The sequence below is a fragment of the Toxorhynchites rutilus genome, chromosome 3 (genome assembly GCF_029784135.1).
Source record: "Toxorhynchites rutilus septentrionalis strain SRP chromosome 3, ASM2978413v1, whole genome shotgun sequence".
NCBI classification, from domain to species: domain Eukaryota; kingdom Metazoa; phylum Arthropoda; class Insecta; order Diptera; family Culicidae; genus Toxorhynchites; species Toxorhynchites rutilus.
This window is the reverse complement of record NC_073746.1, coordinates 315,636,190-315,650,082: the sequence shown is the minus strand read 5'-3', so window position 1 is coordinate 315,650,082 and position 13,893 is coordinate 315,636,190. Positions and strand designations below refer to the sequence as shown.

The 13,893-nt window shown below is 38.1% G+C and overlaps 1 protein-coding gene across 3 annotated transcripts in view; it reads left to right on the top strand.

Moving 5' to 3' along the window:
- LOC129780110 (uncharacterized) overlaps positions 1-13,893 on the top strand; it is a 213,577-nt gene that overhangs the window by 179,618 nt on the left and 20,066 nt on the right. For all 3 annotated transcript variants that reach the window (XM_055788059.1, XM_055788057.1, XM_055788058.1), the window contains one exon: positions 11,705-12,264. In XM_055788059.1, coding sequence (XP_055644034.1) covers positions 11,705-12,264 — 560 coding nt within the window. The remainder of the gene's footprint in view (positions 1-11,704; positions 12,265-13,893) is intronic.

The window sequence follows — 13,893 nt, the reverse complement described above, 5'->3', positions numbered from 1 at the left end:
GTGTAAACTTATGTATCCCGGCGCGTCGCGCACATCTTTCGGAAAGCTACTCGCAAGCGGGCAAGTCACAGATGGTGTGAAAGAACCACACATCCAGGGTTGCCAATGTTCCAGTTTAAACTGAATTCGTCCAGTTTTTTTTCTCGATCCAGTCATTGTTTTACTCTCGTTTTACACAGTTTTTTATATGTGTGATGCAGTTTTATCCATTTTATGAAAAAAAATTATAATATATAAATATTATCGCTCCCTCTACCTTGCTATCCCTTGACCAATTTTGTTTCTTGACATTTATCGTTCGATCGATTCAAGTTGTTTTTATCTTGGATCGACATTCTTTTTCTTACATACTCAACTCAGTGTTATCCTTCTCCTGATTACACTTCTGAATTCAATACGATTATTGCGTAGTGTGTGTGGTGAAAATATACTGTTTTTCATCCGTGTTTCATCTTCCTCATGGACCTCTGCGATAGGTGAGGCTGTACTTTGGCTCTTTCCGTATTGTTCAAATCGTCGGTGTTTTGTCAATGCCAAAACGAAGAGCTTTCACGAATGCTTAAAACTTATTGAAGTAATTCAAAAACAGGATATCGCGTAGCTTTTATCTTATTCAACAGTCTACCCAAGCAGCAATGTGCTAAACTTTCTTCGAATTTATATAAATATCAGAACCTAGAAGGTTCTTCAAAACATTCTTAATTCAATTGTTCTATCATTTCATCCATGATTGGCACAATGTTCATAGCAAACCAAGTCTAATGCTGGCTTTAATTTTATATAAATATAATTTTATATAAATATCAGATGCTATAGATGCTTCAAAACATGCAGATGCTTCAAAACATTCTAATTTTCAGAAGCTCATAGAATCAATGTGACATTTTCTTTAATTGATATGAATATATAAACCCAAGTAACCTTGTTTCCATTTACATGAATTGGATATTAGTTTATCATGGTCACTCAAAGGATATTTTAACGTTAAGGTGAAGCTTTATTGGCTACTATAAGTATAGTGGAGTAAAATACATGATTTTGATTTGATTTGTTGGCGGAATGATTTTTTAATACGCCTGTTCTGTTTCTTGGAACCATCAAATTCGTAGATCCTAGGGATCTCAAATACACAAAAAAGTTTTGTAAATATGATGGAGTTCCAGTTAAGATCCTGTAAGCTTCACTTATGTGTTCTGATCAACGGAAGTTAAATACATATCTCGTGGTAGAGTTAAATGCCAATTTCGATTTAGTTACGTTCCAACTAGAGACTGAAGAATATAAAATATCTGCGTGGAAACGTCTGAAAAGTGGATTAAGTAAAGATTTGGCTTTTGTCATGCTCATAAACATCCAAACACTAAAAGAACGCCGTGAATTTGCAATGCTTTCTTTTGTTAATGACCTAATTTCGCAACGAGTACAGTCAGCTGAATTACTAGAAAAACTAAATTTCTATGTACCTGGGCGTCAACTAAGAACGCGAAATTTGTTTCTAACCAAAACATCCAGAACAAATTATGCAAATAACGCCCCTATCAATCGCATGATGCGTATATACAATCAGCACTGCGAAATAATTGACACAACAATGAATAAAAAACAGCTAAAAAGAAACATGTACCGCAAAAATAATATTTAACCTAAGAAAACATTGTAACATTAGTGTATAAGTGTGTAGTCTACATTTGTTTGACGAAATGAATAAATAAAATTGGAGTCGAATTCGTTCTGGTGTAGAGTCTTGCAGTAAAACTAATGAGTGAAGGCCGAAAAAAAGCTTTTTGTTAGTGTCATCAACTTGAGCTCTCCAAACGAGGTAGCAATCCATTTAAATTTCCAGATTCTTTATCGCTCTCGAATAAGGAATCAATACCTGGTCTACATTTATTAATGGTGGGTTACAGGCTGTTGCAAAAGGAGTTTTGAAGATTATCGATTGAGTTTTCTTGGCTTTAATTTAAGTCCATTTCTGTCACTCTAGTTTATATTTTTCCCTATATCATTGTTAATTTTTTCAACCATATCGAATAGACCAGAAAAATCGAGTTGAAAATCTTCGGCATATAAATACAGTAGTTTAATTCATTCATTGTCATTCATAAACATTGAAAATAGAAGTGATCCAAGAATAAAGCATTGAGGAACTCCACAACTTACAGAATCACATTTAAATCAGATCTAAAATTCAACAAACTATGAATATTCCTTTTGAAAGGAGAGTAATAATTTTACGACTGTCTTGTTCAATTGAAATCTAGATTTCAATTTCCAACAAAGCAGTTTGTGATAAGTCAATAGCCTTACTAAAATCGAGGAGGACCAAAACTACAACTTGTTTCTCGTCGAGTATGCATCTTATGTCGTCTCCGATTTTTATTAGTGCTGTTGTTGTGCTCCATTTTTTACGTTTTCTCGACTCAAGAGGACATAGTAAGTTATTGCTAAGCAAATATTAGTTAAGTTGTTTTACATAGAAGACTACCAAAGATTTTAGATAGAGCATCGAAGGATAGAGCATCTAAAATCTTTAGAAGTCCTAAAAGAGTGTGAAATTGTACACATGTATAAATGAGAGTCTAATAGCAGTTTTGCAAATCTATAACGAAAATATCAAAGTTCATTTTATGAAACTTTCTCGAGTAGTACGTCTCACTTATTTTATGTGGAACTTTCGTTCTGAAATTAAAACATATAAGATCATGGTCGCAGAGGATTGGTAAATATTATTAACGTTGGTCGTACAGTTACCTGTCACATAATCAATGAGAATAGAATTGCAGCCACTCTTGTGACAAGTAGCGGAAACTGGTAATATTCTGAGTTCATAATGATATTGCAGCAACATTAAGAAAGATAAAAGTTGAGTGTCAAGGAATACATTTTAAAGCGGTTTGAGAACTTTAATTTGGTTGATAAAAAAGTCAAGTTCACCTTCAAAACCACCATTTAAAAAAAAAATTCACTTCCAAAATGTTATTGAAATCCACTGTTTTTGATATTTCACAACTATATTCTGTACTAAATTCTCTCATCTTCCACCAAGCAACACAATCGTCCTACGTAGCGTATTTTTCGAAGTAGAGCCAGTTCAAGGCGAACAGATCCCGGAACAATAAAGATAGAGATTCTGGACAAATTTATTTTTTTCATGTGAGAAAGGTGTTTTCTTACTTTAAGGGAATGAATCATAAATTTAATACTTATTTCATATTCGAAAAACGTAAAATATATGTACAAACAACAACTAAAAATTATATACAGGATTCGATTATAAACAATGTAGTAAAATCAGAGACTATATAATCGAGTCCGCCTTGTATTGGAATAATATTGAGCGACCATGAAAAAATTGCTGCATAAATCAGTGCAAGGAGACGTCAGTTTGGCGTGTTTTGTTTCAGCTTCCATTCGATGCACATTTCCCTATTCAAATGTTAACGAATTTTGTCGTCAACAAAAACAAGTTTTACGAGATTGGTGAAACAAATTCATATTACTCACAAATGTGAGTTCAAGTATATCTCAAACTCGAACACAATTCAGCAGAGCCCGAAATCTTCGAAGGTGAAAAATAAAGACCGACTCTACTCTCAGTAGCTTCGCTTCGACTACAACTGCTTCGGCAGTAGCCCACAACAAAAATTGACTTAACTAGGAAATGAATTGACTAGCCTTGACTAGCGAGGATGACTGGTGAACTAGTCCAGTCAGTAGTTATTTTAACTGCCTCGACTAATGAATAAAAATCTGCCTTTCATTCAACTGACTTCAATCCACACTTCCATTTCCCCCTGGCACTAATTTGGTACACGCGTACACAATCTTATTTTTACGTCCATATAAAGAGGAACGAAAACATGATTTCTGATGCAAAAAAGAAGTTACCCCATCAATGGACGGTTTTTTGTCTACCCATCGTGAACTCAAACCAACGAACATAGACATTTATCAAGAATGCTATAAAGGTGCTCGCGTTAGTATTAGTAAATAGCGTGCAAAACAGCGCACACACACTACACGCTATTTTATAAGTGTGAGTAATGTTCGTGAACGATACAAAAGAATCTAGCACACCTGTAGCGTATGTCAAACCACGTTGAACTCAAACATCGATGCATGCACATGGGAGAGAGAAACAGAGGAACGAATTCGTTTTGGGGGAAGTCACTTCAAAATGCAATGAGGACAACTTGACTGGGAAAAATGAAATGATATAGTCGTGTCGGTAGAGGGAGATAACGACTAAACGCCCGACTGACTGTTTAGTCGTTTTGGCGGAGAAACTGCGTGAAGAAGCCAAAAGTCATTACTAGCTGAATACGGATATAGTCAGTCAGATAGTCAGCTGACTATCCTCAGTTGACTATGACTATGCAGAGCCCTGTAATTCAGTGTTAGAAAATTCAGTAGAGTATAAATAGAAATTCGGAGAGTTATTCAGTTACAAGCTTGAATATTGCTTACATCGTTCCATCAATTTGAAGCTGAGCGATTTTTCTAAAATCTTGTTGCACCCATCTAGATTGACTTGTTCCAACTTTCTGATGTAGGCAGAGGCTACTGTTAAAGCAACGCAAATTCGTATTTTTTCGCAGCAAAAACTTGGGAAGTTCTATCTTTTTCCGCTCTTCTGCAAGTGATTCTGCGCTTCGTTCTGATTGGTTGGGGAAAAAAGTACGCAAAAATTCGCGTAAATTTATCTTCATTGTGAAGGGTTGAAAAACAAGCTTAAGCGCCGTATATTGATTCATTGATTTATTTTATTATGCATTCTTCGTGTGTGCGAATAAGATGGCAACGAGGATGGTCAAAAGAAACACCACAGAAATGTCAAAATTCGCGTGAGAAAAAAAGGAATAGAGGATTGATGTTAGGTTCGCTGCAGTGATCTATAACCATGTCCCCATTTACATCAAACTTTGTCGAACAGTTTTGTGACGATCTTCCTTCAGCCATTCTATTGACATGAAGTAATAAATACGAGATTTTTCAAGTTTACCTACATAAAACCGCATTTTCTAGAGGTTGTAGAAGAAAAATCCTCAAATATTTTTCCATAGTAATGTTCTGAATGATATGATGAATTAATCGTTTATTTCGCCATTTTATGAACACATTTAAATACTATACGAAGCTTCGGAAGAAATTCTGTTTCTCAAGCATTGGGATGGGTAAAAAAATCATTTTAGTGAATCAAAACCGATCTTCTTAAAACAAAACAGAAGTTTTTTTAAACGATCTTCCAGTTTTTCAAAAAATACTATTGGCAACCCTGCACACAGCAGCCACCGTGTAGCGCTTGGTGTATGTTGGTGAACAAATAGTATTAATAGAAACGCGCGGTCGTCAGATAGTTAACAGCTTGTCACAATTCTGTTACGAGTAGTCATACACGCACGAGTGTTCTTTTACGATTCCGCGCCAACATCACGCAGCAATTTGTCGCAGCACTTGTGTGGTGGCCTGCGTTCACAGCCGATCCAGATCGATCGATAGGGTGGCGACGGAGTCGCAGTGGGACTCGAACTCGTATCTCATTACTGTGAGACGCAGTCTAATTGAGTTCAGCTGCGGCTGTGTGTGAACCTATCCTATCATTGGCTCAGTTTCGGAAGCCTGATGACAGCGGAGGGCGCGCGCGTCCTTCGATGATGCATACAAACTGAGATGGAACATTTGGCGGTGGGTGATCGATCTTTGGATGCTGGATGCTGTCGATTCCAAACACGGGATGTTGTCTGCTAGGGGTTACAAAGAAAAATACACAACTGAATGGAACGGATGTGTGGTGGGCATCGAGGTAAAAATAACACCGACATTCTGAAATGTTTATTTCTCTAAAGCACTGAGAGCATTTTTAAGTGCTTCATTGCCTCATCGCGCTGCCGATGTTTCTCCCGGCTATGATCATGACTGAATGTACATTATATATTGTGACAGGGAATCACATATCGTTTACACTTCGGCGAGTGGTTTTATTATTTATGTTCCACATCATAACACAACAACAACAGTTTAACGGAATCATCGCGCATATTCAACAAAGTTTTATAACACCACGCACAACTTTATTTCCATCGCATTCAACGGTTTTGTAAACATTGTCGAGTGCCTGCATCCATCACCTCCCCCGTTTTACTGCTGTGAGAACTTCCTGTGCGTGTGCGGTTGCGACGAACGCGTCACGACACAATAACGTGGGATTTGTGAGCCGAGTCGAGGGAAAATTTGCTTCACCTCTCGTAGAACGAGATCATTTAAGTGATATCTACCGTCGGTAGTCATCCAACTCTCTCAACATGTCTTAATTAATTTTCGTGCAGTCAAACAATTAATTTCCCCTTAAGCAAGCAAGCAAGAGCAACCGCACTGGCTTGACGACGCCAAAAGTAGAAGTATTTTAAGAGCTGTTTGTGCGGCGGTGATAGTGGAGGAGACAGTAGACACCAACCAGAGTGAGTGGCATGCGGCGGTGTGAGGAGGCAGAACAAAAGGGGGTGGCGAACCAGAGTGAACCAGGAATTTGGCTCTGGAATGGCGAAAATGTCTAAGCTGAGTTAGTGAGAAACGTTAGTTGAAGAATTTCAAGTATTTTCGGCTATAATGTTTAGAATTGTGTGTGTGTGCCAATGTTTGTGCTGCCCGAGAAAGTGCCATTAGCATTCCATTCTCCCACGGAAGGTTAGGGGGAAAGCCAACCGCCCGTGGAAGAGGGTGGTGTCAGAGGAAAATGTCTGCATTTCACCAGAATAGAAATCAAACACGGTTGTTTGTCTCAATGAATGTGTGTATAAACACGGACAATCGCCACACTAACTACATAACCCATTCATGATGATACACCCAACGGAATCAGAAACTGCAGCATTTCACGAGCTTCCAATCCTCGAATGTAGAGGGAGGATTACTACACAAAACCGGCTTAATTTATTCGCTCGATCCCCCATAGCGATTACTGACTAAAACCGGAAGTGTAGTTACAGAGTGTGGAAAGGAAGGAAACGATAGAGAATACACGCGATTGGATAAGCGTACTCCATTGAACCGGTTTTAAAACGTATCAATCATCAGAGCACACAAACCCATTGATCCACCCCAATGGGGTGGAAAATGATACACCGATTGAATGCGAAAGCAGCGGCTGGAATTTAATTAATCATAACGACGCGCTTGCAGCATCGATACTCACTCTCGCTATAAACCAACAGCGCACCGCTCTCAGGTTGTAAAATAACAGTGAAGTGGGTGTGACACAGTCCATATGCTTCCTCTGATCAGAGATAATTGTGCATGAATGTTGTGATGTTTTTTTTGTTGATTATACGGGCTAATGGAGCGATTGAGATGAGGATATTTAATTCACACTGCTGAAGCTCAATTGATTTAACGCGTTCACTGATTAATGGAATCGTGTCCGTCTAATTCTAATTTGATTGCTCTGATGAAAAAGAATCAGTACATCTATTATGTACTAATCGAAGGTCACCATATCATTATTTTGTTTCACATATTGTTTCACAAAAATGCAATTTCATTTGAATCATGTAATCGCTGGTCGTATATTTCGATATGTTCTCGATCAGATCAGTTAAGCCTTAATGTAGGCAGTCCAGTATGGAAAGGTTCACTCAATCATTTCTCCACACCTAATTATAAATCACTCTTGTATCTGCTTGGAATAATCATGGCGAAAAGAATGCAGCAAGCAATCGTGAGATTGCAGGATGAATCATTTTACACTCCCCGACCATCTTCATTCGGGATTGAAAGTGAACATAACAAAACAAAGAGTGGAAAACAACATTCAATGAATGAATACTTCTTTGGAAGGATCGCACGAAACAAAATGACGAGTGAGTCAAAATAGACTGAATCTGCGTGTATGTATGATTTTATTTCCCTTCTACTCTTTTCATTGTTAGCATTCAAGTGCACATGAATCCACTTTACCGCTGACCAATAACTTGCGTTATGATGGTCTTTTGCGTTGGCTTACATCGTTTCATACTAGGAACAACAAAAATGTCATTGCAATGGTGCACAGGAAACAACTCGATTTCAACTACCTACCTATATTTTACTGCCGCGATCGAGGCTCCATGATTGCTATTTGAGTGAAAAACGAATGATTTTACGGAGACACTCGCTGGATCAAGCAAAAGTTTCCAATTTGATTCTATGACCATCTAACGTCATTCCGAGAGACAAATGAGGGAATGCAATATTTTCTGAGAATAGATGAGCGGAATCGACACAGTATTTTTCCATTCAAATCGAGAATCAACTTTGCGAAGATGATAGGTGAATGTTTTCTGTCTCAAATAAAGTGAGGCATAAACGGAGAATAGGAGGGTCAGTTTTATCTGTGGATGAGTGTTGTTGAACGAATTTCGATGCGATTTTGCCCATACCTGTAGGCAGTATGCCTTACAATTTGTTTTACACAAATCATTCGCAAGAAACGCTGTTGATATTCAAAATTGCAAAGTTTACACATTTTCATAGACATATATGACATATGACATTCAATTATACAGAAGAACCGGAATCATCCGCTCGCGGATAATCGGGGTTGTATATTCATTCCACTAACACCATCATTATTTCTCATTTCTGATGAACAAATCTTCCGCTCAGGTGGTGATCTGGGTGCTTCTGGGATTGTGTCACATTTACTCGAAAGACAGTTACTCGAACGGCAGCTACCCGAATTTCAATCACCCGAATGTAACAAATAACCGAATGCGACAGGCATCCGAATATATGATCACATTTATACATTAACTGGTATCCTAAAACTCTTATATTTCGTGAGTAGAGCAAAAACGAGAGAAAACGGCGTTGTGTACTATATCTCGCTAACGCTCGGTCGAACCTATCTAAAGGATTGTCTCCTTGTTTCAAAATAACCGGTCAATCGTTGGAACACAGGTTTGCTTGCGAGAGGCCGCCGCTCTCATCGTTGTATTAAATCTTATTTATTATCAAGAGATTCGACATAACTTATAACATGGTCTGTCGGAATATTTCCTTTTTTCATTCGGGTAAATGTTGCAATCGGGTAAAAGTCGCATTCGAGTATTTATCGCATTCGGGTAAATGTTCATTGGGGTAAATGTTGCATTCGGATATTTGTTATATTCGGGTAAATGTGCTTCGGGTGAATTGTATTCGGGGAAATGTTACACAACCGCCCTGGACGCTCGAACTCGAAAGTCCACAGCGGAAACTTTTCTGGGAATTAGTACTACAAAGAAAAAGATCATTTACTGCTTGTTGAAACGGCAAAAAACATTGCGACGGGCAGAACTAAAATTGCAGTATTCCATAGTGTTCGTTCACATTTATCTGCATACGCATTTCGAATAACCGTTTTAAGCGCACGACTGATTCGCGGTTGTTTCTTTTTGACGGTGCGAAGTGCAAACGCTTAGTTGATGCAAAATTTACTTCACGCTTCGTCATGTTTGCCCTATATCTAATATTGCTTGACACTAGCTCTCAAACTCGTGTGATACAATTTGTGTACCACCCCAAATCGATAAAAATATTTGGCGCTTCGAAATGACTTCCATTAAATGCTTTGGCGCTTCCTTTCTCAAGGCCAAAGGTTTAGGTTGAGTTTTCCTTTCTTAAAGCCGAAGGTTTAGATTAAGTAGTCCGAGTTGGTCCTTTTTATAACTAGATGTGAATGAACTGAGAAAGCCTCTATAATTCAAGACTCACTCTGCAAGGACTTCCGTTCCCAAGTGAGAGAATGTGATTTCGCATACATTTGCGCAGTTCATTAGGTGAGTCCCCGTGATGAAATCGTACTAGAGGATATAATCTCGCATATATTTGAGCAAACCGTAGCCGGTTCCCTAACATGGACTACAAAATTGATTCAATCTTCGAGATATTCGACGCTAATAAAATATTTGTTTCTATATGACAAATATTTTAATACTGCAAATTTTCGAAAATAAGTACAGATAACTAAATCGAACTCATTAACATTCACGAATTCGATAACCAAATTTTTGAAAACACTGGAAACATTAAAAAAACACCTGATCTCTGCTACATCAAGCTGGAAAGAATTGATTTTTAATTTTTCTCAATTTTGTTTATACAGGGTGGACTCGATTATATACAGTCTCCGATTTCTTTTCACTGTATATAATCGAGTCAAAAAAATGTTTTTATTCGTTTTTTGTACATATATTTTTCCGTTTTTGAATATAAAAAAAGGATTTAATTTTTGATTCATCATTTCTCACATGAAAAAAATATTATCCAGAATCTCTCAGGAAGTGATAAAATATTTTACATTAGCTTTGAAACATTACATTTTTTCTTGAAATAAATAACATTTGAAACATGAAAAGAAACATTTTTTTCAAGCTGTATGTAATCGAGTCCGACCTGTATTAGCAATACAAATTACGATATACAGTGACAGTGTCAGTAAGTATCAATTTTAATTTTCGTAATCTTGTTTGTGATCAAACATTTTAACATTATACCTTTGTTTTACATTTTGTGTCATTCGAACTAACCCTGACTTTTCTATATGGATGTCTACATAAACTATGGAAGCTAGAATTCTGTGCATGGTTTCTGTTTCTGTTTTACTTCTTAGTTTTGTATTCTGAAAACAACCGTTCAACGGTTATTGAGGGATGGGACAGAATCAGAAATGTTATAATAATTTTTCACAATTTGGGAAAAGCTAATTATACCTCTAAAAAATTTACCACAAAAAAAGTATACATTCTTATTTTCATTTATGAGGTCAGTAAAATCCAAATACCGGATATCCCTAAATTTATTATCGAATATTCCTACTCTAGTCGTTAATAGCAGGGCTCGGCAAAGTAATTTTCAACTGAGGATAGTCAGGGGACTATGAAGCTATCGACCTTCGCATTCAATTACTCATGGGTTTTCGCTTCTTCTAGCAGTTTCTCTGTCAACATAAATCAAGAGCCATTGGGGCCCTTTCCACGCTATCTGCTCTACGACGGTCCGTGTTCGCTTAATTTTTCAACGTCAAATGAACTTCACGGCACACTGAAGTGAAAATTAACCATATCAAACACATATCCCGTTGGATTCAATAATTTGCACATCAATTTTATGTGTTCTGGAGTTACTACAAATGTAACAAGTTTGACAAATTCATTTTCGGAAATATTATCCACTCCGAGTAGTGCATAACTACCACGTAATTACCCGCCACCACAAACGCGCACTCATTCGTACGCAAAATTAGTCTTCGAGACAAACAAATTAACAAACTTGTACCACTGTATACTAGAGGTGAATTACTATGGGTAGATTAGGCTCACCCCACCGGCGGAGTTCTCCCTCCGAAACGAGCCCATGTTGAATAAATGATAACCACCCCCAAGATTTGACTGCGTGATCAGTGGCGGTGGCGACGGCTGATGTTGCTGAAGCATACAGGATAATGATGATGTACGTACTGTGCTCTGTTGTATGCCGTTCGTTACAATGTGTTTATCGTGTTATCTATCTCCCGGGAACAAAGCTGTGGTGAAATGATTAATCGATTTGTACTCCGCCGTGAAGCCATACGATTTGTGTCCTCCGCTGCAAGGTTAACCGCGTTTGAAAGCCATATTTACAGCCCACTAATTTGGTAATCATGATGGTATAATGGACATTTGTTCTTTTCCCCTACTCTCTTCCACAGTACCAACAAAACTGACCCAAAAACGTCCGGTCACGAGCCCGGCACCGCCGATTCCATCGCCCCAGCTACCAATGCACCATTCGTCTTCCGTGTCGCCACACTCCAATCACATCGTGGGCTCCAACCATATGCCCCAGTCGGCGGGATCGGTCCCTCCCGGGGCCATACCACACAACACCCCGATCGGGGTTGTACAACCGTCACCAAACGCCACAGCGCAAAGTGCTTCCTCGGCGCCCAACAACGGCAACGGGCGGGGATCCTTTGCGGCAGCACTTCGTAATCTAGCAAAGCAAGCGGATGTGAAAGACGATGAACCGGGTGGAGGCGGTGGAGGAGGTGGAGGAGGAGGCGGAACGGGTGGAGGTGGTGGTCACGATCGTTCTGCGTCCGATAGTCGGGGAAATCCTGTAAATTCTATGGATCGTCGCCAAATGGATGCCCGTGATATGAACGAATCGCGGGGCAACCAAATGTCATCAGACAGTCGCGTTAGGAACGCTGACGCTGCACGGGGTGGGGATCCCAAAAAGCGGAATTCTCCACAGCCACCGGAGAAGGTAAGGATTATATTAATTTCATTGCCATTGCACAATTGTCCAGGGAACGAATTATAGGTGGAAATTTGCATCTAGAGCGCGACAGTCATTCTCTAGACCAGGCATTCTCAAACTGTTTTGGGCAAGAGACACCTTTTCAGAATGAAGTAATTCCTCTATAGCCAAATTCTTTAAAAATCCTGTAACTAGTTTTTTTATGCATACTTAATACTTACCAATTTAAAACCTTTTCGTCAGTTAAGTGAGTAAACTTGACGTAATTTTTTCATCAAATTTCAACAAAATAAACATACATAAAATTCAGTAATTATCAAGTGCAATTAATAATAATTAATACAAATTACTTATAAACTAAAATAACATTAAAATCGCAACGTGAAGAACGTTTGATAACCTTAGTTGAACTCCTGCGTGAGCTCCTCATCTGTGCTGATGGTAATCAACTCTTCTTGCATTATCACATTCGTTTCTTCCATTGCTGTGGTAATTATAACGGTCAATTATGCATTGTAGAATTTATACATCCTGAAGATCCTCAAACTTCTCAGTCAAATTATTGTGTAATGAGTCCAAGTAACATACAAATGTGAATATTAGGTTGGGGAAAAAAAATTCAGTTATTTTTTGCTTGAAATTCAAAACTTTATTTAAGATGTTTCGGATTATGCGATTTGGGTCAAATATGCATATTTTTGGTGTATAATTAGTTGCAATTTTAAAGGTAGCTTCAAAATGTCTCCTTCATAGAAGCTGGAGTCAAAAAGAAGCTCAATGTTTGGGTTTTTAACCAATTAAGACCAAAAAACATGATGAATTGAATTTCCATCTACGAAGCGTTGTCCAAACCGAATGAAACCGACCCATTTCTAAAACGGATGGTGACTGGGTATGATAAATGGGACATGTTGTGCGAAAACGATCGTGGTTAAAAGATGGTGGAGCAGCTCAAACGGTGTCAACTGGACCGTTTAAAGCTAGCGATTGACCAGAAACGGCCAGAATTGGCCTACAGAAGAGGTGTTGTGTTCCATCAGGACAATGCAATTCCTCACATGTGTCTTGTCAGATATTCCGGGAGCTTGATTTAAATGCTTCAATGTATCCACCCTATAATCCGGATCTGCTTTTACCACCTTTTTCTCGCATTACAAAACATCCTGAGTGATAAAAAATTTGGATGAAGAGAAAATTATGAAAATCTATTTCGCCAGTAAGAACAAAGACTTCTACGAGAGAGGCATTATGAACATTCATTCAAAATGACAACACATTTTACAACAAAACGGTGCATATTTGTCTCAAATCGGATAATCCGAAGAATCTTAAATAAAGATTCGAACTCTACACAAAAATGATGGATTCCTTTTTCCTCAACCTAATATTATATAATACCGTCTTGAAGCTTTTGTGACAATTTTGACAAATTCGATACTGTAAATGTTCGTTTCTACCTAAATGTTGTTTATGAAGGATGAGTTTACTCACAAAGGCAACATTTAGAACATGTTGTAAAGATTGATGTAATCTAGGACTCATATTTTTTGCTACCAAATGCTGTCTGTAATTCACGCAGTGAATGGCCAATACCTCAGGCAGTTGTCGCTTTGAGTGAGTTGTGAAACCGCAATG